The sequence below is a fragment of the Sorex araneus genome, chromosome 2 (genome assembly GCF_027595985.1).
Source record: "Sorex araneus isolate mSorAra2 chromosome 2, mSorAra2.pri, whole genome shotgun sequence".
In the NCBI taxonomy this organism is placed as follows: Eukaryota; Metazoa; Chordata; class Mammalia; order Eulipotyphla; family Soricidae; genus Sorex; species Sorex araneus.
The window spans coordinates 202,604,410-202,630,597 of NC_073303.1; the positions used below are offsets into that span (position 1 = coordinate 202,604,410).

Here is a 26,188-nt window from a genome sequence, read left to right on the forward strand (position 1 = left end):
AAATATTTTTTCTTTCAAGTTTAAGACTATGCAGCCCAAAACTATAAAAGCTGTTGCTAAAAATAAAATAATATTTCTGTAGGTGTAGTGTTGTATCAAGCTTGGGGATTAAAAACTCTCAACAGTTTCAAGTGTTGAACATAATTTTCTCTAAAGGGTCAAACAGTCAATGGTTTAGTTTGTGCAGAAATTAGTCAGAGAAAATAGCTAGAAATGAACTGCCTGGTGTGTTCCGATTTATTTACAAAACAGGTCGGTTGTAAGCAGAATTTAACATGTTCCCCTCGTTTTCTGCTGTCTGATTTGAAAGTATGCAAGAAGGGTATATGAGCTAGATGATAGTAGAGAGGGAGTGAAAGAACCTACTAATAATCAGTGTTTCTATCAACTTTTAGTCACATATCTAAAACATGAAGTATCACAACAACATTCTAAGTAGAATCTAACTAGAAGCACATCTTGCACATGAAAATTGAAAATGAAAGAAAATAAATTTTATATATTTATTTATTTTCGACAAATGGAGATGTTACTGGCACCCGCTCGAGCAAATTGAAGATCAATGGGACTACAAGTGATACAAGTGATTTATTTATTTATTTATTGATTGATTGATTTTTGGGTCACACCCAGTGATGCACAGGGGTTATTCCTGGCTCATGCACTCAGAGATTATTCCTGGCGGTGCTTGAGAGACCACATGGAATGCTGGGAATTGAACCCGGGTCGGCCGCATGCAAGGCAAACGAAACGGCCTACTTGCTGTACTATTGCTCCACCCCGAGAATAAATTTTAAAAGCACAACAGTGCACTTTTTTCATTTTTTTCAATACGTTGCTTTCCTTGGTATTGGCTTCTGGGCATTTTATAAAGTGAGACTAAATGAACTACAACACTTAGATTCATATCCCTAAATCTGTTCACATATTGGAATGATCAAAATGTAGCACTGTAGCACTGTCGTCCCATTGTTCATTGGTTTGCTCGAGCGGGCACCAGTAATGTCTCCATTTGTTGTTACTGTTTTTGGCATATTAAATATGCCATGGTTAGCTTGCCAGGCTCTGCAGTGCGGGTGGGATACTCTCGGTAGCTTGCCAGGCTCTCTAAGTGGGATGGAGGAATCGAACCCGGATCAGCCTCATGCAAGGCAGACAAAATGTATAAAAAGCAAAAGAATAATAGAAACATGTCATAGATCCTTTAAAAATTAATGCTATGACAGGTCACAGAAGATATGAATACATGTTTGGCAAATAATCAGTCAGCAAAGGAGTGTTTGATTTAGAAAAAAAAAAGATAGATTTTGGAAAAGTCACTAGTGAAAGCTATCTGACCTGGGGGTCAAAAGATGACAATTGCAATTTAGGGATCTGTGAATCTTTGGTCAGAAACTTAACATCGAAGAGTAAAATGCCTGCCTTCCTGCTCAAGACCCCGACTCCATTGTTTAAAGGGACCAGAGCTCCCTTAATAAGACACACGCATCCGTCCCTGTGTAGCACATGCAGCCTCTTGCCCTTTGAAAGGCAAGGTTGAAAGCAGAGACAAGACAACAGAATTCAACAGGAAGTTTAATGCAGAAAAGGATGGGAAGAGTCTGGCGGAAGCTGGGATAGGTGGTAGCCAAGATAGGTAGCCCAGGTAATGTTCTCTTTTTATATTCTTTCTACCAGGAGCGATAGCACAGCGGTTGGGCTTTCGCCTTTCATGCGGCCAACCCATATTCAATTCCTCCTCCCCTTTCGGAGAGCCTGGCAAGCTCCCCGTGCGTATTGGATATGCCAAAAACAGTAACAGTAAGTCTCTCAATGAGAGACGTTACTGGTGCCCGCTCGAACAAATCGATGAGCAACGGGATGACAGTGACAGTGACAGTGACCAGGGGTGTGGGGAGCACTCTACTTGAGTTTAAGGCCTGCTCGGTGGGAAGAGAAAGGGGCTGGGAGGAGCAGGATGTCTGAAGGGGTGTCTGCTATCTGTCCTGGGGCTGTTCTCAGAGACTTTTCTCTGGGGCTGTTCTCTTTTCCCCAAGCTCACCCCGTCCACTCACCTCCTGTCCCCACGTGGTTATTTCTCAGTGGAGAACCCTAAGGTGAGACCCCAGGGCAGCGGTCTCCCGCCTCTCCCTGCGAAGCTGGATTCTGCCAGAGGGTTTGAGAGCAGATATGACCCAGTGCCCTCTCCGTTCAGGGCAGCCAGAGAGCTCCTGAGCCAGAGGACTCACTTGAGTCATATTGTCACGCCTAAGTAATTTTTGCACAAAAATTAGGAGGTGATATGTACTTATATTTTTTCAAGTTACTAAGTTTTAAGGATGTTTGTTACGTAGCAACCAATCTCCACCACACTGTGAGAAATGATTTAATTAGTGTATCTTGCAGTTCCTCAGTTTTCTTGCCTGTATATTAATAGAAATTATTTCACAGGGTGGTGTAGGCATGAAAGTTCTTAAACTTTCTTTCCACCGGGAGCTGGGGGAGTACTCTGCATTGGGTGAGACAGGCAAGATGGGAAGAGGAGGGTTAGGGAAGACGAGGGTGTCTGAGAGGGTCAGACACTGTATATCCAGCTCACTGTATGTTGTACGCAGACAATGCTAGTGTTCATATTTGCTTCTCATAATTATTTTTATCATCCATTGACTTACTATCTTTACTATTCTACAAAAGAGCTGTGTGGCCATGGACGTCACCACTTACTGACCATTCTGCCAATGAAGAGGAAGATACAGTCATAAGAAATCTCTTGCATTAACCTTTGGAATGGAAAATGTGCAGAATTCCACTCCAAGGATTCAGTCCAAGAGATTAATACTTGGAGTACATTCAATTTCAGTAATACATTGGAAATGATATTGTTGATGGCTTGCTAAGAGAAGTGCCAATGTACTTCTCTAGTGATGACTGGGGGGGTTAGTTTTTTCTCAGACACCATTGGTGCTTTCATCAACAATATAGTGAAATCCCATTTTAATTTTATTTGAATCTCATGATTTTCCTTATACTTGTTATTGTGTCTACTTTGTGATTGTTGGACGTATCACATAAATCATGGACGCATTGGCAATTTGTTTTTTTTTTTTAAATAGTCTACTCCTATCCTTGAACCAAATATTTAACGTCTTATTTAGTTGTCAGATTAATTTAGCTCATAAATTTTTTTCTATGCTCCCACTTTACAAACTTCACCATTTTTGTTGTATAATATGGATTAGATGTTGAGCTATCTTTTAATTATTTATACAATCAAATTGCTCCTTCTCTAAAAGATGCTTGTAGAGCCCAGATGTATGGCTCCAGTAGTATGGAGCAGGTAGCAACCCATGCAGAGCCCTCAGCTAAATTCCTGATATCATCTGGGCCTCTGAGCACTGCTGGGAGTAGCCTGGGGGTCTCCGAGCATAGTTAGGAGCACTTTCCCTTCCAGGTCCTCTGGTGCATCCCAGGGGTCGCTTCTGTGTTTATATATAAGCATAAATGGTTAGTTCTACTTTGATAAGGAGTTGGTTTAAAAACCAAGAAATCCCCTTTGAAAGGCAATACGTTGTTTAGGGTAAGTTTAAAGGATATTTTTGGAACTTTTGAGTCATAAGCTGAAAATCCAGCTAAATGTTTAGTTTAAATAACAAATCCATGAGGCAACACACCAGCGGCTTTCAGAAAGCAATGATCATCCCACATTATGTAGAATTCACAAAACCCTCAAAATATAAAAAAAAAGAAAGAAAGGTGGAGTTGAACATAATTGCAGCTCTGTATAGGTGAAACAACACAAAACAAACCCTCCTTCCATCAAAGACTTCTCACCACAAAAACAACACTCTGAGATCTGACACATTTGTACTCAGCAACTGCATTGCAAACTTCACCACAATGCTAATGGCCTTAATTAGAGTAGGAAAGAACTACCTATTAATTCCTATCTACACTGAGCTTAGATTTTTATTACTAAAAGGTCCTAAAGATGAAGATAAAGTAATAGCGCATTTGAAAAGCATTAGCTTTTTCAAAAAATGTCAGGTTATGAGCCTAAATTGAGGTTACACCCATGCTCACCAGACAAACAATTCACAGTCCAAAGGACCAGTTTTAAGTCTTGGGGAGGGGCGGAGGGGGAAGAAGGGGGATTGTGTGTAATGATTTGACTGAATTATCAGCCATCAACCCATCCCAGATGTGTGGGACCCGGGGCTGAGAGCTCCAAGCCTGCTTGGATCAGGACTGGGCCTCCTCGGCCCAGATCTCCCATCTTCCAGTAGCTTGGCAGTCACACCCACAAACTGCCCACGGTGCCATGTGATCCATCAATGGCCAAGATGCAGAAACAGAGAAACTGGCAAGCTCCCCGTGGCATATTCAATATGCCAAAAACAGTAACAATGATGGATTTCATTCCCCTGACCCTGAAAGAGCCTCCAATGCGGCACTGTTGGGAAGGACGAGTAAAGAGAGGCTGCTAAAATCTCAGGGCTAGGATGCATGGAGACATTACTGGTGCCTGCTCGAGCAAATAGATGAACAAGGGGATGACAGTTATACAGTGATCCAATGATAATACAACTTTAGATAATCCCTTACTATAAAGAGTCCGATTTAACCCAGTGTACACAATATGTGAAATTATATCATCTCATTCAATCAGAAGTGACCTTATAGAAGCCAGAAGCCATTAATTAGTTGTCAATTCTCTGTGGCAAACAAGGGTCAAGCTGGCACCACTTTACTGCTCTATTGCATGGTGGGAAATGCCAGGTTCATACAAGGTGCACACTGAATTTATGTGAACTTTCTTACCTACTGCACAGAGAAGCTGAGTTGGGGAAGAATAGGGGGAGAACCCCTGGGTGTCACTGTAGCTAAGGGGGCACAGGGACCCCTGTAGAAACACTGTTTATTTCTTTTCTTTTTATTTTTTAGATGGCCCATGAAGGTTGATTATAATTCAAGTTAACTTTTATCAAGGTCAGCGTTTTACCCCGAGGATCCCTCCAGAGGCCTTTCACATGGTTCACGACCGGATTGTTCTAGAATCTGCCCTTGCTATTTCTCCATGGTAACAGAATATGTGTCTCTGTTCTGACCCTTTGTTCCTTGCCTTGTTAGCCAGATTCACACTTTACACCTTTATCAACGATCTTTAATATCTGCACCCACACGTGATCCCAGTAAAGGTGTGCCATCATTAAGACTGTTTATTTCATCTTCCATTCTTCCATGTTTCTGTCTGGATTGAAAGCACTGGGCTAGGAGTTTGAAATCTGGAGTCCAGTGTCCTCTCTGAAGCTGATAAACACTTTCCTCAAGCAACTGTTCTCTCAGCATTGTTACTCTCATCATATTTCAAACGGGAGCGATAATCCACGTATATACTACAAAAAACCTTTGCTGGGGCCAAAGGAAACACAAGCAAAGGAATGAGGGTGGAAGTGTCCGTTGCAGTGACCGGAAGAGGTGATGAGCACGGGCGGAGGGGGCAAGACTGGTCAGAAGGAGAAGAGTGGGAAAGGCTCTGTCTTCCAGGCTCACGCAGAAGACTGTAAATTATTGCTTCTCAGCAAGCAATAGAAGTTCCAGCCTCTTTGATCCTCTTTGACTGTATGGAGGCCGCAAAGATTTTTGGCCCAGCATTCTGGTTTGCCTGGCTCAGAGAGAGAGTTTCCCTTCTGTGACAATAGCTAGTGGAGCGGGCGTCCGTGCAAAGACAGGTGGATCTGGGCACAGACGCGAGCAAGCCTCAGAGCATCAGCAGTGCCAATGCATGGGGGGGGGGGGGGTCCCTGCTCCAGAGAAGAGCTCAGCAGTATCCCTCAGCCCCGTGGCTTTCCTACCCTCAGACTTCACTCCTCCACTCCAGGTCCAAGTTTCTCTGTCAACTTTTCCTGGGAGGCTCCTTAGAGCCCAGAGGCGACTTTACATTTCCCCTGGCATCTTCTAAAGTGCGTAGACGGCTGCTGGGGTCTGTGGTCTCTGCACCCACAAGCGAATCCTCGCAGAGGCCTGACTGTTCCTCACCTCCTGTGACTCGGCGTGGCCTCTGCGGGTTGGGCTCACCCCAAACTGCAAGGGACTGTGTGAGATTTGTTTAGGATCCCAGAGAAGTAGTGCCTAAGCACCGAGAGCAGTCTGCAGGCTGGGCCGGGCACAGAATTCAGGTTCAGGGCAATTAAGCAGGTGCCATGTTGGTCCCCCCATCAAACCACTCTGACGGGCTTCTCCGGAGCCTCCTTTACCGCAAGAGACCACCCCAGTCAAAGTGGTCACTCCGGACCAGGACCAGAAAGGAGGTAAAGTGACATGCATAATGCCCAAACAGTGGGCCAACCTCAGTGCCTGAAAGGGAAAGAGAAAATCATGGCAGGAGGCGAGAAGGAACCTGGGGATGTTGGCTAAGAGAAGTGGGCACTGGTGCGGGCATTGGCATTGGAGCATTGTACGACCAAGACTTAACCACGGATAATTTTGTACCTTTGAAATTTATGGTGATTTAATAATACTGATCCTCTTTACACTCTTTCTCCCAGGTCAAGGTGACATCTGCCAAGCAACCTCCGAGCAGCAAACCTTGACTTCCCCTGAGCACCAATGGATGTAAAGATAAGGCTCTATGAAAGAATAATGCCCAGATTTTGTGGACACGTTTCCAATATATTCTTCAGCAATTCAACATCATGAGAAAAGGTTGTTCTATTCAAGGAATAGGCTTTAGGACGATTGATTAAGCACGTGAATTGATGATATTGGCAATCAGGATGATGAGAACAGTTAATGTATATTGATTAATTGCTACATGCCAGAACCATGATAAATGCTTCCTATGAATCATTCTCCTAAATCATCATATTAGTCCCCTTAATGTTACACATACGAGGAAGCCATGGTTCATGCAGGTCAAATCATTTTCATGCCCTATACTGTGTTTGGGTCATTGAACTTGGCCCTCGCTTTGAAATAATCATTTCTACTGTGCTTCTCCGAGATTCCTTCAGTCCTTATATTTCTTTTGGGTTGCGGGGTGGGCCACACATGATGTTACACAGGGTTACTTCTGCATCTGCACTCAGAAATCATTCCTGGTGGGCTCAGAGAACATCGGGGACATCAAGTATCCTATGGGCTGGCTGTGTGCAAGGCAAGAGCCCCACCCACTGTTTTCTCTCTCCGGCCTCCTTCTGTACCTATGTTTCCAAAGAGATGTCCAGAGTTAACAAGATTAGTTTGTAAGCACTAGGGGTGAAGGTTTAAAGATGGAGCATAGAGAAGTCTTGAAAACATACAAAACCCAAGAAGAAACACCAAGTCATGATGAGGATTCAGAGAACTAGAAACTTCTCTATTGGTGAAACAAAATTTGGTGCAGAGGCCACTGAAACCAGTATGAAAATTTTCTTTAAAAATCACTGTATCGGGGGGCTGGAGTGATAGCAGAGTGGGTAGGGTGTTTGCCTTGCACGCAGCTGACCCGGGTTTAATTCCCAGCATCCCATATGGTCCCCTGAGGACTGCCAGCAGTAATTCCTGAGTGCATGAGCCAGGAGTAACCCCCGTGCATTACTGGGTGTGACCCAGAAAGATAAAAAAAAAATCACTGTATCACTGTCATTCAGTTGCTCATCGATTTGCTCGAGCGGGCACCAGTAACGTCTCCATTGTGAGACTTGTTGTTACTGTTTTTGCTGTTTTTGGCATACTGAATACGCCATGGGTAGCTAGCCAGGTTTTGCCATGCGGGCAATTTTGCAAACTCTCTGAGAGAGACAGAGTAATTGCAAGCAATTGGCTGTGTGCAAGACAAAAATGCCCTACCTGCTGTACTATCACTCCAGCCCTCTTTAAAAAAAAAGTAGAAAAAAAAAATAGAAATGTCTTTATATTCAATAATATCAACCTAAGCATGTACCTAAAGGATTTTAAACACTAATGTGAAAATATTTTGCACCTTTGTGGTCATAAAAACATTCACAAACATGTAAGACATGGAAACAACCAAAATATTCATCAACAGGGGATTGGATAAAGAAACTGTGATCTATGTGCTCAAACGAATCACTCAGCAATTACAAACAGATGGACCATGTACTTCTGGATAAACAACGATGGAGCCGAGGTGATTGTGTCCATGAAATAAATCAGGAAATGAAAGACAGTGCTGGATGAATTCACTCATATGTAGACTATGAACAGCCAATGCAAAAAAAAAGGTAAAACAAACAACAAATCCCCCAAACTCAACAAAACTAAGTCCTAAACTCAGTAAAACCCATGTTGATCACTGGGAGGAAAGAGGACGGGAAGAACGGTCAGGAGTGTTTTCTTGTTGAGTGGGGCTGGGTGGCACTATACTCTTCTGGGAGTTGATGGTCAAAGAACATAGGAAAAAGAGGAAGAAATGATGCAAATTCTATCTGCCACAAAATTAAGTCACTTATGTCCCAACTACAGAGTTGGTAAAAGAACACGCAGTACTGGATGCAGTCAAAATGGCACTTGACTGTGGTCCATCCACGCGTCACAGAGGCTACAGATGAGTCATGCATCTGTGAAGCTGCTATGCGAATGTGGGGAGGGTACACTGGGGGAAAAACCAGTATCAGTGAACACAGCACACATGGGCTGGGAGCACGGGACTCCCTGGGATCTGGAGTGGGTCTCAGAATCAGAGAACAAGGCTTTACACTGAGACCGGATATTCACACGGAGCCATCTCTACTCTGGATATGTTACATCTCTCCCTTTTCTATACACCCTTACATGACGTCAAGATCTAGCAAAGCACATAACAAGAAACATGGAAGGAAGAGAAAAAAGAAACCAGGCAATGAGTCACCTAACACAAGTAGTTTCCGTGAGCTCTCTGAGAACTGAATGAATGAGTCACCTGTTGACACAGCAGGAACTCTCAGACACAGTGATCAGGGGTTGACAATGGTGGAGGAGGAAGAAGAAAAAACAAAATTGCAAACAATGAAGGTATAATTCAAGAAGCCAAAAAAGAGCACTGATTTTCCTGGGGAATACATAGAATTATGAAAAATGCCTCAAACACAGGAAGATGATAATGAACAAATTAAAAATAGCAGAAAGAAAAAAACCTGCCTAGAAAATACAACTGGAGCATCCCACAGAGCCAGCCCAGGAGCCCCGGCTAGGAAAGCTCTATGGTGAGAGTCCAGAGAAACCCCTTAAACTAAATGTTATGTAAGCCTATCAATGAAGAGGACACCAGATACAGTGAGGAATACACCCGGGGGAACATGGCCCAGCTACGGACTCACTACTTCAAAGTCAGCTCAGTGGTGTATGTGAGTATCACTGGGGCCATCATCAACATCGTCGCCACACCACCACCACCACCACCACCATCACTGCCATCCAGCACACCAGCTTCACCACCACCACCACCATCATCACTGCCATCCAGCACACCAGCTTCACCACACCACCACCACCGCCACCATCATCATCATCATCACTGCCATCCATCACACCACCTTTATCATCACCACCACCACCATCATCATCACTGTTATCCAGCACAATATCTTCTTCATCACCATCATCATCAGAACCACCACCATCATTATCATCACTGTTATCCAGCACACCACAACACTACCTTCATCACCACCACCACTACCACCACCATCATCATCACTGCCATCCATCACACCACCTTCATCACCACCACCATCACCATCATCATCATCACTGCCATCCATCACACCACTTTCATCACCACCACCATCATCATCACCATCACCACCACCAATCATCACCATCACCATAGTCACCATCATCACCACCAATCATCACCATCATCACCACTACCATCACCATCATCACCATCACCACCACCAATCATCACCATCATCACCATCACCACCACCAATCATCACCATTACCATAGTCACCATCATCACCATCATCACCATCACCACCACCAGTCATCACCATCACCATAGTCACCATCATCACCACCAATCATCACCATCATCACCATCACCACCACTATCACCATCATCATCACCATACTCACCATCATCACCACCAATCATCACCACCACCACCACTATCACCATCATCATCATCATCACCATCATCACCACTACCATCATCACCATCACCACCACCAATCATCACCATCACCATAGTCACCATCATCACCACTACCATCACCATCATCACCATCACCACCACCATCACCACCACCACCAATCATCACCATCACCATACTCACCATCACCACCACCATCACCACCACCACCACCAATCATCACCATCACCATACTCACCATCATCACCACCAATCATCACCACCACCACCACTATCACCATCATCATCATCACCATCATCACTACCACCATCACCACCACCAATCATCATCACCATAGTTACCATCATCACCACCACCACTACTATCACCATCATCATCATCACCATCATCACCACTACCATCACCATCATCACCATCACCACCACCATCACCATCACCACCACCACCATCACCACCATCCATCATACTGCCATCTATCACACCACCTTAGTCATTACCATCACCACCACCATCATCATCACTGCCATCCATCACACCACCTTTACCATCACCACCACCATCATCATCACTGTTATCCAGCACAATATCTTCATCATCGCCATCACCATCACAACCACCACCATCAGCACCATCAGCACCACCACCACCACCACTACCATTTTTACTACCACCACCACCATCATCACCATCATCACCATCACTCCCACTCTCACCACTCTCATACTCACCACCACCACCACCACTACTGCCACCATCATTGCCAGCACTCTCATCATCACCATCATCATCATCATCCCCTCTCAGATTCCCGTCTGAGAGGAAGTCTGGCGCCCTCAGATTCCCCCCTCTCACCCCTCACTCCTCAGGAAATAATGTGCACACTGGTCTACCGGTAACACTGACTTCATGGTAACAAGGTGGTACGGGCTATTTCAGTAGAGAGGAACTTAGATTTTTCCTCGCCAGGAAACGGGCATGACTGGCATTTTGCACGAAGTCTAACACGGACCCGAGGGAACCTGCAGCTGGCAGGCAGTGCCAGACCCTGGTGCAGCTCTTGGCAGAGGGTAAGGGATTATCAGTGAAATGGGGCGGTGTCTTGAGAACATGGCGTTGCTCCTGCTCGAGCAGATGGCTGTGTCACAGAGAGAGTGGCAGGGCCTCTGTGCTCCTGAGCATCGCTCCATCTCCGAAGTGATCAGGGGAGAATCCCAGGTGCCTTCTGGACCACCCCGGCTCCTGACTTGTCCTGCCATACCCGTGTCCAGTCCATTCTCCAAACAGATCCAAAGTTCAACTGTCTGTCCTTCCCCCATGCTGTCTCCTTGGTCGAGACCTCAACACAGAAATCCTGTGACGGGTCAAGTCCCTGACTGCCCTTCCCTGTATGCTGGCCACAGAGGCCCTGAGGGCAGGTCACCCTGCTCCTGTGGGTTCCACTAACTCAGCTCCTGTTTCAGCATAGCTGTAGGCCCCGCCCCTCCCAGACTCCGCTTGGCTCAGCCACTCCTGCGAATGATCCATGAAGGACCTCCAGGACCTCGAGGATCATTGGTCACTCACTCTGACTCAGCTTCAATGGCCACCTCAGCATTTCTGGAACAATCTTGGCATATGCCCACTTCTCTTCTTGACTTTGACACTCAGTGGCCCTTTCTTTGATGGCACCCACTTGTTCGTTTTATGCACACAATTCATCTCACATTTCTCTCAGTCATTCAAACATCACCAACTCCTGGGATCTGACCCAGGACAGATCTGACAATCTTATCACCCTTCCCTCTTCTCTCTTTCCCTGCCCCTAGCTATGCCAGGACATAGCTGTCCTCAGACAAAGCTTCCCTGGAGGGTGGGCATGGTCTGACATGCACAAGTTCCTCCAGCAGTAAGCCAGAGATGCCCCTGCCCCCCCCCCCCAGACACTGCGGCAAACCTCTTTTTGGTGATAGACAGCATCCACATGCTCACCCATTTATTTCTGGGCACAAAGTGAGGTTAATTAGGATATTAATTCCTATTTTTAAAGGAATATACTCAAAAGCAGCTGGGATAGCGAAGGAATCACTAGGTCAATGATGGTTGGATGAACAGTTCTGGATGTGGGCTGGAAGTAGATAAAGGACCAAATATGATGGCCTCTCAGAATCTGTATTGCAGACCATAATGCCCAAAAGTAGAGAGAGAGAGTATGGGGGAAACTGTCAGCCACAGAGGCAGGGGGAGGGGTGAAAAGGGGGTGAGGTGGGCAGGGATACTGGGGACACTGGTGGTAGAAAATGTGCACTGGTGGAGGGATGGTTGTTAAATCATTGTATGACTGAAACTCAATCAAGAAAGCTTTACGTGTAGCTCATGGTGATTCAATTAAAAAGAATAGAATCTCCCTCAAACAAGTGGGCTTGTGTGCTCATATGTGTGAAGAAAAATATGGAGATATGGAAATTAAATAATTTAGCCTTACTCTATCTCTACCCAAAGTCAGAATTTGAGTAACATTATTTTCCAGGGAAGAGGGTTTATTTCTACAGTCACTGCCTGGAAACCACGGCCATTTGTTCCAAAATTTTGTAGCCCAGGATTAAGCTATTGCACCTCTCAGAGAAACAACTCTGCCAGCTTTAGCTGACTTTTTAATTATTTTTTTGGCCCAGAGAAGGGACATGCTCTTGACTATTGAATCAGTGGAAGCACATTTCATAAACAAGATTCATTTGCTTTCCTTAAGAAATGTCTGTATTACTGGCAAAATTAAAATAATGTTGCATATTCCCCCTGTGCCATTAGAAAATAATGTTGAACAACAGCCCGAAGCTCTGATGCAGGTTGTAAGAATATGTGGTGTTGGCAAGGGAAGGGCCTTTGTGCCGGAGTGAGACACCATCACCTGGGACGCAAACCCTAGAGGTGTGTGAGCAGTTACTCTGGAGGCAGCAGGTCTGCTTTAAAAATGTGCTTGATGGGGGTCTTGAAGAGATAGTTCAGTACTTGGGCATTTGCCTTACCCGAGGCCAACCCAGATTTGATCCCCAGCATCCCATATGGTCCTCTAAGCACCACCAGGAGTGGTCCCTGAGTGTAGATCCAGGAGTAACCCCTGAACATCACCAGGTGTGGCTCCAACCCCTCCCGCTAAAAAACCCACACAGAAATTCAAAAATATCCTCGATGGGGGTGGGGGGCAAGAATTGTCACAGACAGAGGCCCAACGAGATGGGGAGTCTCTCAGACATTCTGAAACAGTGAAACTGGAAAGCACCCCACACAGCATCCCTCAGTAGCGCCGGGCTCCCCCGGCTGACAGAACCCACTCTCTGCCATACGTGTGCAGGATAGCAGAGTACTTTGTGATAACTGATAACAAGCACTTCATCACCCCTAGATTGTGCTTGGAGGGCGGGAGGTGGCCCGGTTTGGAGCCCCTGTGAGATGCTGGCAGAAATGGCTCTGGACACATTGGCTGCGTCCCTGAGAGCTGATGTGGACAGAGAGGAATTCCCTCTGCCTCCACCTCCTCTGCAGGGAAACGGGGGTGAGTCTCTGCCAGGCGGATGGGAGGGGGTGGGCATAAGGGCAGGGATGGGAGAGGGGAACACGGGTCCCTGATGGCTCAGGGGAAACACACTAGCCCTAAACTATAATTGCACAGATGCCTCTTTGGGCAAGAGCAAGGCCTGGGAACTCAATTCCTGAACTCGCTCCTTATGAAAGCAAGGGAGAATTTGAAGCACACCTGTAGCACTGTAGTACTGTCATCCGGTTGTTCATCAATTTGCTCGAGCGGGCACCAGTAACGTCCCCATTGTGAGACTTGTTGTTACTGTTTTTGGCATATCGAATCCACCACAGATATCTGGCCAGGCTGCTCTCGGTAGCTTACTGAGTTTTCCGAGAGGGACAGAAGAACTGAACCCAGGTCAGCCTCGTGCAAGGCAAACTCCCTACCCGCTGTGCTATCACTCCAGTCCGAAGCACACATGTAAAGAGTTAAAACAAACTCTAGAATTTAGAAATTATATGGAACAACCTACCTTTGCAGACATGGAAAGCCATTCATAGTCTGCTGAAAGAAGATTATACATCAGAAGAATCAAAGAACATAAAACGTGCGTGGAAAGCAAGACAGATTTGGAGATAGAGACAGAAATCTGAAAATCAGGACCCAAGTGATTAATGTCATTATCTGGCTATCTATGTTACTGGGGGTGCATTGCCTTTAAAAATAAAAAAGTTGTTGCAAAATTAACTTTTTTCTTTGAAAATTTGATTAATAAGATCACTACAACTAAATCTGCACATTGGAGATAAGAATGAATAATACGCATGTCACATCCATAACAGATTGTGTGTTATTCAGTCGAGCAGGGAAAACACTTTTGTGACTAAATAAAAACGTGGCTAAGTGTGCAAAGAACACGAGTGGGGAATCCCCTGAAGAGGACGCTGGGGTCGGTGGTTCATAAATGACTAAAACTTCGTTAGCATCTGACTGAAAATTCCAGTAGGAAACCATTTCCTCCAAGACGGACTATAAAGACGAAAGGAAACAGACTCCAGGTTGTTGGGAGGGGGTGTGAGTCCCCTGGTATGTTCAGGGCAGCGCCAGCTAAAGTCTTGGCCTCTGCAAGCACACGCATGAACCCTGCCATCACGCTCGGGCACTGCTCACACAGGGTTCACAGAGCAGAGACACGGGAGGGAGCCTGGGAGGTGGTGACTGCCCTCACGGTGGGAAGCTTGATGAAGTGCCTTAGGAGAGAACAAGGGTTGTGACAGAGACTCACCGTGCCACGCTGGCTCACCCACCACTAAATCTGATATGTCCCGTGTTCCACGGAAAGCAACGTGCTGCTTCAGACACGTCCTCCAAAGTGGGAAAAAAAGAATCAATGGGGAAGAGAGTTTGAATAACAGTTTCACACGAGGAAAGGAAAACCCTTTTAAATAAGACAATGTGTATGCCACATTACAGGGGATCAGACACGTGTAGAGCCGGGACATAGCTCGGGTGGTGAGGCACGGGCCTTGCAGGTGCCAGCCTGAGCGGGATTCCTGGTACCACAGGGAGCACCAATGAGTAGGGCCCTGGGGGACAGGGAGCACCACGGCTGACATCACCTGTCTGGAGAGCCCAGCTCTGCCAGGCGTGCCCTGTTAGAGCACGAGCACGTGAGCCCCCTGTGGACACTGTCAGCGGCCTTTCCCTCCATTCTCTGTCCTCAAAGGGTAGGAACGGTGGCCAGTTTGTCATTTCTCTTGATTGTTACTTCATTTTGCTTATTTTTTTGGCTTTGAGTCACACCTGGCTGTACTCAGGGTTTACTCCAGGGGCTACTAAGGGGTCACCCCTGGGGGCCTCAGGTTTATAAATGACTTGGGTGCTGGGGATGGGGTGCTGGGGATTGAACTTGCAGCAGATATGTGCAGGGTGAGCACCCTACCTGCTGCATTACCTCCCTGGCTATTATATTATTATAAAATAATAACATTATTTTATTATTTGTAGTCTATTATTATTGTATTTTATAATTATTATTTCTTTCACGTTTTGTTCCAAAACACATCATCCAGAATACAAAACATGATTAAATAAGCAAATCAATAAGTACACTCATAAAAATTATATTAAGTTCATGGCTTATTTTTTTGGTTGTCTATTTACCCTACCAATCTGTAATGGGCCATCAATTACTTAATAGATGAATTCACTGTAATCACTGTGTTCCCGTTGCTCATTGATTTGCTCGAGCGGGCACCAGTAACGTCTCCATTGTGAGACTAGTTGTTACTGTTTTTGGCATATCGAATACACCACCGGCAGCTTGCCAGGCTCTGCTGTCTGGGCAGGATACTCTCGGTAGCTTGCCGGGCTCTCTGAGAGGGACAGAAAAATCGAACCTGGGTCGGCCAACGTGCAAGGCAAACACCCTACCCGCTGTGCTATCACTCCAGCCCAATAGATGAATTATTTAATTAAAATACATGAATCATAAAAGACAGTTAAGAAATCCTTCCCACTGGAAAGATTGATATAAGATGATATCAACTGATAAGAATATGATAAAATAAGCATCGGTTGTTTGTTTTGGGGGTCCACACTCAGCAGTACCCAGAGAGTACTTCTGGCTCAGTGCTCGGGAGTCACTGTTGGTGATATCCAGGCAACTTTATGTGGTACTGGAGATTGAACCTGGGTCAGCCACATGCAAGGCAAGAAGCTTCCTACATGGGCTTCCACTTTATGCATTTCTAGTCACATTTTGTTGACAGTTTTACCATCAAACTGGGAAGTGCTGCCGTTTCTTTGAAGAGAACGCACGACTAAGAGGGAAGAGGAATACTGGACACTGAGAATCGGCTGCTGAGGACTTTTTGACCACTCAAGAGTACTTCATAAGAGAACTGTCACTGTCACTGTCATCCTGTTGCTTATCGATTTGTTCGAGCGGGCACCAGTAACGTCTCTCATTGAGAGACTTATTGTTACTGTTTTGGGCATATCCAATAGGCACGGGTAGCTTGCCAGGCTCTGCCTCTTGGGCTCAATACTCTCGGTAGCTTGCCAGGCTCTCTGAGAGGGGCGAAGGAATCAAACTCAGGTCGGCCACGTGAAAGGCGAATGCCCAACCGCTGTGCTATCGTTCCGGCCCCCATAAGAGAACATAACAAGACAATGGTATATAACTTTCCGTACGTAAGGTAACCATGTATATAAAGGATTTATTTTTATTTCATTCCATTTTAGGCACCATAAGTTTCTAAAACTACTTACCGTGTGTGTGTGTGTGTGTGTGTGTGTGTGTGTGTGTGTGTATGTGTGTGTTGAGAGTGGGGAGCATATTGCTAACAGTGAGAGATTTGTAGCATCTCCAGCGTGAGCGGATCAGGCTTCCCCCACGGAGGGGTGCAAAGCAGCACCCCCCACAGGCAGCAGTAAGCTGTAAGGGCGACTGCCCTGTCCCCCGCTCTCCAGAGACCCACTCTATCAGAACAGACCCCTGCAGGGCTGAATGAGATGCGGAGGCCAAGTCCTGCAGTGTAAGAAGATGCCTCTCGTGGAGATGAGGATTTATGTATCCGGACACATCTCTGGAACAACCAGGAGTTTTCTTTCCATTCTTTGAACACGATTCATATTTTACATATAACAAGCAACACCCAGTAACTTCCTACCTTTAGAGAATTTCCACACGATGGTGGGTACAGGATAACCTTCTGCGGAGCAATTTAGGATGACTGCCTTGCCATAAATCCCATCCTGGTCACGTGGCTGAACCACAAACTTGGGAGGAACTGAAAAAGAAGAACGTAATCGGTCGTTCAGACAAAACCAACAAACCCAACAGACAAAACCAACAAAATTAACAGTGTATTGAAGGTGCAGTGATAAGAAATCCTAGAATCTGAATGAGCATTACAAGGCAAAGAATATATTCAAAACCTATTGATGTAACATAAAAAATATAGTATTTGAAGTTTGGGAAGAATGAGGGAAACAATCTCAGGACAGAAATAAATAAATCTGGATTGATTCTGAGGAGGCTGTGTAGAGGACATTTCCTAACGGTAATAAGGGATACATCTTGGTTTTAAACTGTGCCCCCAAATTTAATAAAGACACACAGGTGGGCTGGAGTGATAGAACAATGGGTACGGCATTTGCCTTGCTCGCAGTCGACCCAGGTTCGATTCCCAGCATCCCCTATGGTCCCCCGAGCACCAGCGGGAATAATTTCTGAGTGCAGAGCCAGGAGTCGCCCCTGTGCATCGCTGGGAGTGACCCAAAAAGAAAAAGAAAAGACACACAGGTGATTGACATAATTCTGGTGAAGAGGCAACTGGCTGCTGCAGGAGATAGCAGATGGGTTACGACCCAAGTCTTGCAGGCGGCAATCCCTGATTCTATCTCCAGCCCTGAGCAGCGCCAGATGTGGAGTCTCCCAAGCTCTGCTGAGGTAACATGAGAAATTGCAGCCTTACAGTGCCCAGGCAGCACTGTAGCCTCAAGCCTCACACTTGAACCACGGCATGGTTGGCTGAGAATCCTTAGGCCCCCCAAGGATTGGTACCAACCCCTCCCCCCCGACACACAAAAAAATTTATTCAAAAAGACATATACATGCCATCATTCATTGCAGCGTTTAGTATAATAGCTAAGATATGGAATTGATCTAGGTGTCCAATGACAGATATGTGGATTATGAAGATGTGGTATATGGACATAATGCAAAACCACACAGTTATAAGGACAGATGAGGTCGTGTAATTTGCTGTCACATGGACGGACTTGGAAGATATCATGTTAAATAAAATAAGCCAGAAGAAGGACCCAGGATGATCTCATATATATATATATATATATATATATATATATATATATATATATATATGATAACTGGGAAAAGGAATGTAGTGTTTGAGAGGGGGGATGCCCAGATCATCCTTGTCCCTGGAGTCTAGGGAGGGGAAGGTATAGAAGGGAAAAACTGAGGGCAGGGAGTGGGGAGAAGATGGTCAGGGAGCAGGGCCCAAGGGGGCCAAGTGTGTTGGTGGCGTAGAGGAGTGATGTCACGAAATATCCTCACCACAGAGTCAATGGCACTGGAAACAACAGACCCGAACTTCAACAAAACTTAAAAGGTGCCTATGAAGCTGGCAGGCTGGGAAGGGGTGATTAGAGGGGAGGAAAGCTGGGGACCCTGAGGGAGGGACCAGGACACTAGGGCTAGGGCTGGATTGGGGCTAGAACACAGTATGTCTAAAATCCAACTATGAACCCAACTTTGTACATCATGGAGCTTTAACAAATTTTTTTTTTTTTTTTTTTTGCTTTTTGGGTCATACCCGGAGATGCACAGGGGTTACTCCTGGCTCTGCACTCAGGAATTAACTCCTGGCGGTGCTCAGGTGACCATATGGGATGCTGGGATTTGAGCCTGGGTTGGCTGCATGCAAGGCAAAAGCCCTATCCACTATGCTATCGCTCCAGCCCCAATAAAAAATATTTTTTTTAAAAAATGTAAACCAGCCAATGTGGCTGAGCTGAGGTCATACTTGATGTGAGGCACTGTCATCGCTTCATGGTCTACTTAGAAAATAATCCAAGCAGCTGTTTATTTGGTGAATTTTGCAAAATGTTGAGAAAAAAAAAACTCCCTCTGTGGCCCGAACATACCAATGATCTCTGCCTAAAACACACCTGTCAGAAGAAAGCAAATGCTTTAATCATTGGGTTTTTAAAGAGAATAGATGGATTCTTCTTGGAAATCAGCCCCTGGAGGTATCAGAACCCTCCAATATCCCCTCAAAGATGAGTGATTTACTGCTGAATTTGAATAAGACACAGAATTGTGTGAGAGGATGTGAGTTATGGCCATTGTATCTCAGATACTAGCCAATGGGGACCCTCCCCCTCTTCCCATTCACGAATCCCCCAAGGCTAACCTGGACTACTGCACAATATTCCCGGCTCCTCATTTTGAGACCAAATTTTGAGACAAAATTCATTTTGAGACAAAATTCCAGACAAAAATGTGTCGTAAGTTGATAATGCCAGACAGCCCAGGAAATAGACTCGGAGGGCTAGGTGGGGGCGATAATCCTAGTCTAGGTTAGTTTGGGGCATATTTACACTCTGAAATAATGACAGAGGTGGTGGGGATTTGTTCGGCCATAAAACAGCAAAGAACAAGGGAAGATCAAGGCCTGGGAAGCAGCTGGAGATGGAACTCAGAGCTGAGAGACGAGTGGGGGGGAAGGACCAGCCCTTGGCTCTGGCGTCCAGCTCTGCTGCATCCAGGTGAATTATCTGTGCAAGTTATCAAATGTCTCTCGACTTAATTTTCAAATCTGTAAATTCTGACAGTTTCAGTACCCATTTTACAATATATCTTAGTGTGGGATCAATTGAATTCAGATTTTAAAATACCCCCGAGGAATTAATTTTTGTAGGTAGGTGCATTGATTCATTTAGTAAAACTAGCTCTGTCCAGCCTTATCATATCTTTAGAAAACGTTGCTTCCAAGTTACAAATTCAGTCCATAATTCACACCGTCAATGGAGGTATTTAATATTACTTCACTTGTAAGCAATTTTGCTTCATTTAAAGAGTATTCTGAGACAAATAGTCTGAATAAAATGTAAATATATATTCAAAATAAGGTAATAAAAGATGACTATCTGACAGTGAGAAAATTATTTCTAGGAATAAAGCTAGAGATGGCATAAATCACAGATTCCTAGTAAAGTGTATCAATCCACCTTAAAGAGAGAACAAAGCTCACTACATGTCAGATTTTTTCTTTCCAAAGTGGAAGGTGCATTTCTAGTGATCTACTTTTTACTCTACGTGGCTGAAATCCTGCCAAGAACCAGAAACCTCTTGTCAAATGGGCAGGGAAATTAATCTCTTGCATTTCTCTGGAAGAATGTCTAATCAGACTTGATCCATGACCTCTCCCCCCAGTCTGGTTCCAATCCAAAGGAATGCTGCTTAAAAAGCAATCAAAGAGGTTAACATGGGGAATAACCATTGACATATTGTAAGAATAAGGTAATTATAGACAGAAATGGCCCATAAAATTGAGAATATCTTTCATCTCTCCGATTTCATTTCCTGGTTTAAGCTACTGATGATCTTCCTTCGAAACGATTACATGCATATCTTCAAATTATCCTCACCATCACCGTACCCTGAGCATGATGGGTAAACAGGAAGTTCGCCACCAAGAGCCAGATACCTTCCGCCTCCTTCTAGGTAGAATGTTTCCTTGTTCTTGGCCTGGGCACATCAGCAGCCCGAGTCTCTCTGTGCAACCCGTGGGAGTTCTCTGAAACTGGGCTCAGCATGATTCTCTTGATCCAAAAATAAGGCATTTTTTGGAGGGAGGGGCGTTTACCTGACACTGGTCCCTCATCAGTGAGCCACTGGTTCTCACGTGGACGTGCCTTGGGAGGGCTCTGGATCCATTGCCGAGTCCCATCCCTAGATATTCCCAGGCAGCAGGTCTGAGGGGACTGAGATTCTGTCTTTCTGACAAGCACCCAGGTGGTGTGGAGCACCTCTGAGTCACTCTCCCCCCCCCCCCCCCCCCCGACTTCAAGGGCATCTGGGCCCCGGCTGCTCACAGCAGCGGCGTCCTCGCGGAAGTCACACGCTTCCCTTCTTCCCGGTCCTCTGGCTCTTGGGTCCAGGTAGCTCAGGCAAGGTGAGCAAGCTCCGGGCCAGTGTGAGCCTCACAGCGCCTTCAGAACTCCGCCTCAGACAGGCTCTCCTCCGGGGTTCTGAAAGCCTCTTACTGGGCCCACTCGCCCCCTACCGGCCTCCTGAACCCTTCCCTTGTACAGAGGCCTGAAGGGCCCTTCCGAAGTGTGAGGGGTTGTGCCTTCCTTGTTTCGGATCACTGGGACGCCCCCACTGCCCTTGGGGAATCCACTGTAGAGTATTTCCTAGGCCTGCAGGCTTGGGACCCCCACCTTCGTCACCTGACACTGTCCCTCTCGGGGGCTGCGCAGGCCCCACCACCACCCTGGCCGCTGGATGTCAAGCATGCTTTTGTGTGTCTCTGCTTCGTGGATTCTCAGGGCCACTATTTACACCTCGGCTCACCTCACCTAGGTAGGACCCAGCTTCTGATGCTGTGGATGGAATTGTCCTTGCACAGAACGCTGCCTGGCCCTTGCATCGTTGTTGTGAGTCCCTGGGTGATTTTGCTTGTTGAATTCTTTGCCTCACACTCCGGGCTATATACTCGGTGAGGTAAAACTTCCCTTTTCTTGAAGACCACTGTCACCTCAGCACACGGCACACGGCACACGGATATAGAAGTCACACTGGAAATATCTGCTGGATGAGCACATGAGCAAACTGAAGTGGTAGTGCTATAGCTTTAGGGAGCAGGAAAGCAGGTCTTGACAATTGTTCTCGGATCGTTGTCCTAAAGGAGTAGCAGTGTGTTTCCGATGTGACACGCATGTTTTCATCCTGGGCACGTTCTGCTGTTTTGTTGGTGAGTCATGAACCCTCAGTAGCTACATTTCCAATCACTCCATGTAGGTTCCCTCACTGCCAATACTGGGAGGAATAGAGCTTTCTGGAAGGCCAGCAGCTATCTGGTGGGGAGGGGGGGCTCGGAGAGCTTATAGACATGGCTTTTCTCTTTTGGATCGCAGCTATTCACAATGAGAGTTGGCGCAAGTCTAGTTTAGCAGAGGACCCTGGAAACTGAAACCCAATCAGTTTCAGTTTAATGATGTTCCAGGTTAACGATGTTCTAACGACGGCCTCGAAGCCCCCACCCAAGGGAGCACAGGGCCTTGCTGGTGTCTAAACCCTCACATTTCTTTGTAAAACATTTTTGTAAGTGAATGACCATGAATTCCAGAGTTACAAGGTTATTCATGGCAGAGTTCCAGGTGTGCGGTGTTCCAGCACCCACCCCTCCCCTCCGCTACTGTCCCCAGCCCCCCTCCCCACTCCCCCGCCTTACCAGGCACTGTTTTCTTTTTCTTTTTTTCCTCTTTCAAAAAGAATTTCCCTTTAGGCATGTGGTTCATGTTCCTGATCGTGTGTTATACGCATCACTACCCCGTTTCATCACTAGTCCTTGTCCAGAGAGACCAGATCCCTCTGCCACCGTCCTAGTGGCCCCTTCCCTGACCCGCCCACCCGCCTCTCCTTCCCACCGGCAGCGCCAGGATCCTGCCAATTACCAGCTCTCCTGCCCCTTGTTTCCGCAGCCTTCGGGCATTAGTAATTCCCTTTCAACATCTCTTTGTATCCCGCATGTGAGTGAGATCATTCTGTGCCCGTCTCTCTCCCGCTGACTCATTTCTCTCCGAATGATGCTTCCCAGATCCGTCCGTGTGCCAGCGAATTAAACAACTTCACCTTTCTTCCAGTAGTGTTCCGTTGTGCTGCTGGACCACAGCTTCTTTATCCGGTCGTCTGTTCATGGGCACCTAGGTCGTGTCTAGGCCCTGGCCCTGAACTGCAGGGCCATTGGCCCAGTGCTGCAGTGGACACGGGGCTTCGGATGTCTTTTCTGCATCGTGTTTTTGTGCCATTGGGGTGTATTTCCAGGAGTGGGATTGATGAAAACTCAGTCTCTGACTTTTGGAGGAGTGTCCATACCTACCAAAAATCTGGACCAGTCAACATCCCCCCAGCAGTGAATGAGGGTCCCTCCCCCCGCCGGCACCCACAGTAACACAGGCTCTTGTTCTCTGTGGCAAATGCCAGTCTCCCTGGTGTGAGTAATCTCTCACTATTTAACTTACGTTTCCCTGATGTGACCCCTCACATTTCACCCCTGACCCAGGCTCTCTGTGACTGCTGGGAGCTGCCTGGAACTCGCTTCCTGCAAAGAGTGCTGGGACTTTCTCTGTCACTGTGCTGGGACTTTCATGCCACACACAGTTGCTGCTCAAAATGTTTCCAGGGCCCAGGAAGATAGCCCAGGTTTGAGGTGCATGCTTTGACCACATCAGACGCCAGTGCAGTTCTCCCCACCATATGGACCCCCCTGCAGAAGCAGGGATAGCCCTGAAGGGCCCTGAGTTCCACAGAGGTGGCCTGGTGACCCCTGACCCCACACACACTGCGTTCCCAGACCCTGGCCCTGAACTGCAGGGCCATTGGTCCAGAGCAGCCAGAGTGACCCAAGGTCCCCTACGGACTCTGCCCCGCCCCCAAATGTCTTCAGAGAGGCTTCCTCTGTCCTCCGGCCTACACCACCCCGCCACTCACACCATCCCACATTTCCCAGCTTTACCTTGCACCGTACAGGTGTAACCTGACATCCCGATGATCGACAACTCTCCGCCACCAGAATGTGTGTTTTCTGGTGCAGTGACCACCGACTTTACTTCTGTGATCACCCCTGACCCCTTGCACTCAGAACATCCATTACAAAATCGGAGAGAGCAGGGAGGAATGAAATGAAAGATGGCCCCCAGAGCCGACGGACGAGTGCAGGAACAGGAGAGTGGGTTGGCGGGGTCTTCCTCCCCACACAGTCAGCTAGCGCTGTGTCTCTGTGTGGTGGGCATCATGCAGGCCAGAAACGGCAGACACATGGCGGGCGATGGGGAGGCGGGAGGAGACCAGCCTCCGAGGGCTCTCAGACAAGAGGGCACCGTGTTGGCAGCGCTGCCCGTAGGGGCAGAGCCAGGAGCGAGGAGGCTGCTGTGTTCTCTCAGTAAGCCCAGTGCTGCCCCTCACCCCACCGAGCATGGCCCCAGGGACCGTCCTGGTTCCCATGCCAGGCCAGGCCAACCAGCAGGTGAGTCCATCGGTATGTTTCGGGCAGGACCCGCAGGACAGGGAGACAGCAAAAGCCCTTGGTTATTCAAACGGAAGAGTCGGGACTCTCAACACAGCAGCCTGTTTGCAGCAATGGGAGCAAGGGAGCTGCCCCCGCTGCGGGCTGTAGGCCACGGGAGAATGTTTCCTGGCCAGAGCATCTCCGGGCATTGGCAGCAGGACACTGCTCTGCGCCAAGACCCGAGGCTCCTCCTCACTCGGCACCCACAGGCCACCCCTGGTTCCTCGTGGCCCTATGCTGGTGCTACCTCCGCACAGTTAACTCTGATGCAATATGGTCCAGGAGGCCCCACCCTTGACCTCAGCCTCACCATCACTGCCGCTGCAACTGACTTCTCCGATGATCCGATTGTCAGCCAAGGCTTCCCCTGCGGCTTCTCGTGGCTGCCGCACTTTGCTGCTGGCCTGGCTTCTCCTTCCAGAGACCACGGGGTTTCTATTTTTTTTTTTTTTTTTGCTTTTTGGGTCACACCCGGCAATGCACAGAGGTTGCTCCTGGCTCTGCACTCAGGAATTACTCCTGGCGGTGCTCAGGGGACCATACGGGTTGCTGGGAATCAAACCAGGGTCGGCCGCGTGCAAGGCAAATGCCCTCCCCGCTGTGCTATTGCTCAAGCCCCCCACAGGGTTTTCTGCCTTAACTAAGCACCTAGATTCCCAGGACCCTGGGTCTGAAATGTGAAGCCAGTAGTTTTGAAGTCTCATCCTTCTCCATCTGGGTGGTGGTGGGGTGGGGGCTCCCAAGTAGTCCTGAGTAGGTCTTGAGACACATCAGCGATTCTTGGCCAACTCACATGGAGGGTCCAGTGCTACTCGGGTCCCGGGGTGCCAGGGATTACCTGGGTCACACCTGCCAATCCATCAGTAGGGAGCCCTATTCTATTAGAGATTGAATCCTATAGATGCAAAGATGCTCCTTAATCTTTCTCCTCCCTCTTCTCCCTCCCTTTCCGTTTTCCTGACTAGCTGCTATATTTTCTAGCTCATCCAATTTCTTCCCTCACCCAGGGATGTGCTACCGACGGCCCCTCATCTACAAAGGTCATTCTGCTGTCTTTAACGGTTGCCATACGGAGTCACCCTCTCTCTTTGGCTAGACGGGGAGGAACTCAATGGAAGGAGGTGAGCTTTCGTGGGTTTTCAACAAAAATTAGATTTGGTCTGTGTGTGTGTGTGGTTTTGCCAAGTGGACTATGGCTTAAGATGGAATGAGGGAAAGGTAATGTCTGAGGAACGGAATAAATGTCATCATTTGGGAGGAGTCTAACAGAATATGCTTATTGTTCTCAATTGGTGCTTTAAAGAGGTTTTTGTTGTTGTTGTTGTTTTTCGGGTCACACCTGGCAATGCACAAGGGTCACTCCTGGCTCTACACTCAGGAATTACCTCTGGTGGTGCTCAGGGGACCATATGGGATGCTGGGAATTGAGCCTGGCTCGGCCGTGTGCAAGGCATATGCCCTACCCGCTGTGCTATCCCCCGCCTGCCCCCCCCCCCACACACAGTGTTATCGCTCCAGCCCCTTTAAAGAGGTTTTGTTCAGCAGTTACAAGCGATTGCTAGCAGCACACATCAAAAAGAGTAAAAAGAGGGTCCCGAGCAATGTACTGCTGATAGGGCATGAGGTCTACCTGGTTTTGATCCCCAGCATCCCATATGGTCCCCTGAGCACAGCTAGGAGTGATCCCTGAGTGCAGAGTGTTGGTGTCCAGTCAGATTATAGGATGGGTCCTCAGAGGCTGACCCACAAGCGGGTAGAACGCTGGACCCCACTTTCACAAGTGGGTGAGCAAAGTCTTGTGAGTCTGACTG

The 26,188-nt window shown here is 47.1% G+C and overlaps 1 protein-coding gene across 3 annotated transcripts in view; it reads right to left on the reverse strand.

Annotated features, from left to right (window-relative positions):
- The window catches only part of DSCAM (DS cell adhesion molecule), a 602,651-nt gene that overhangs the window by 188,936 nt on the left and 387,527 nt on the right, over positions 1-26,188 (reverse strand). For all 3 annotated transcript variants that reach the window (XM_055127368.1, XM_055127369.1, XM_055127370.1), the window contains exon 10: positions 17,226-17,345. In XM_055127368.1, the coding sequence (XP_054983343.1) occupies positions 17,226-17,345 (120 nt within the window). The remainder of the gene's footprint in view (positions 1-17,225; positions 17,346-26,188) is intronic.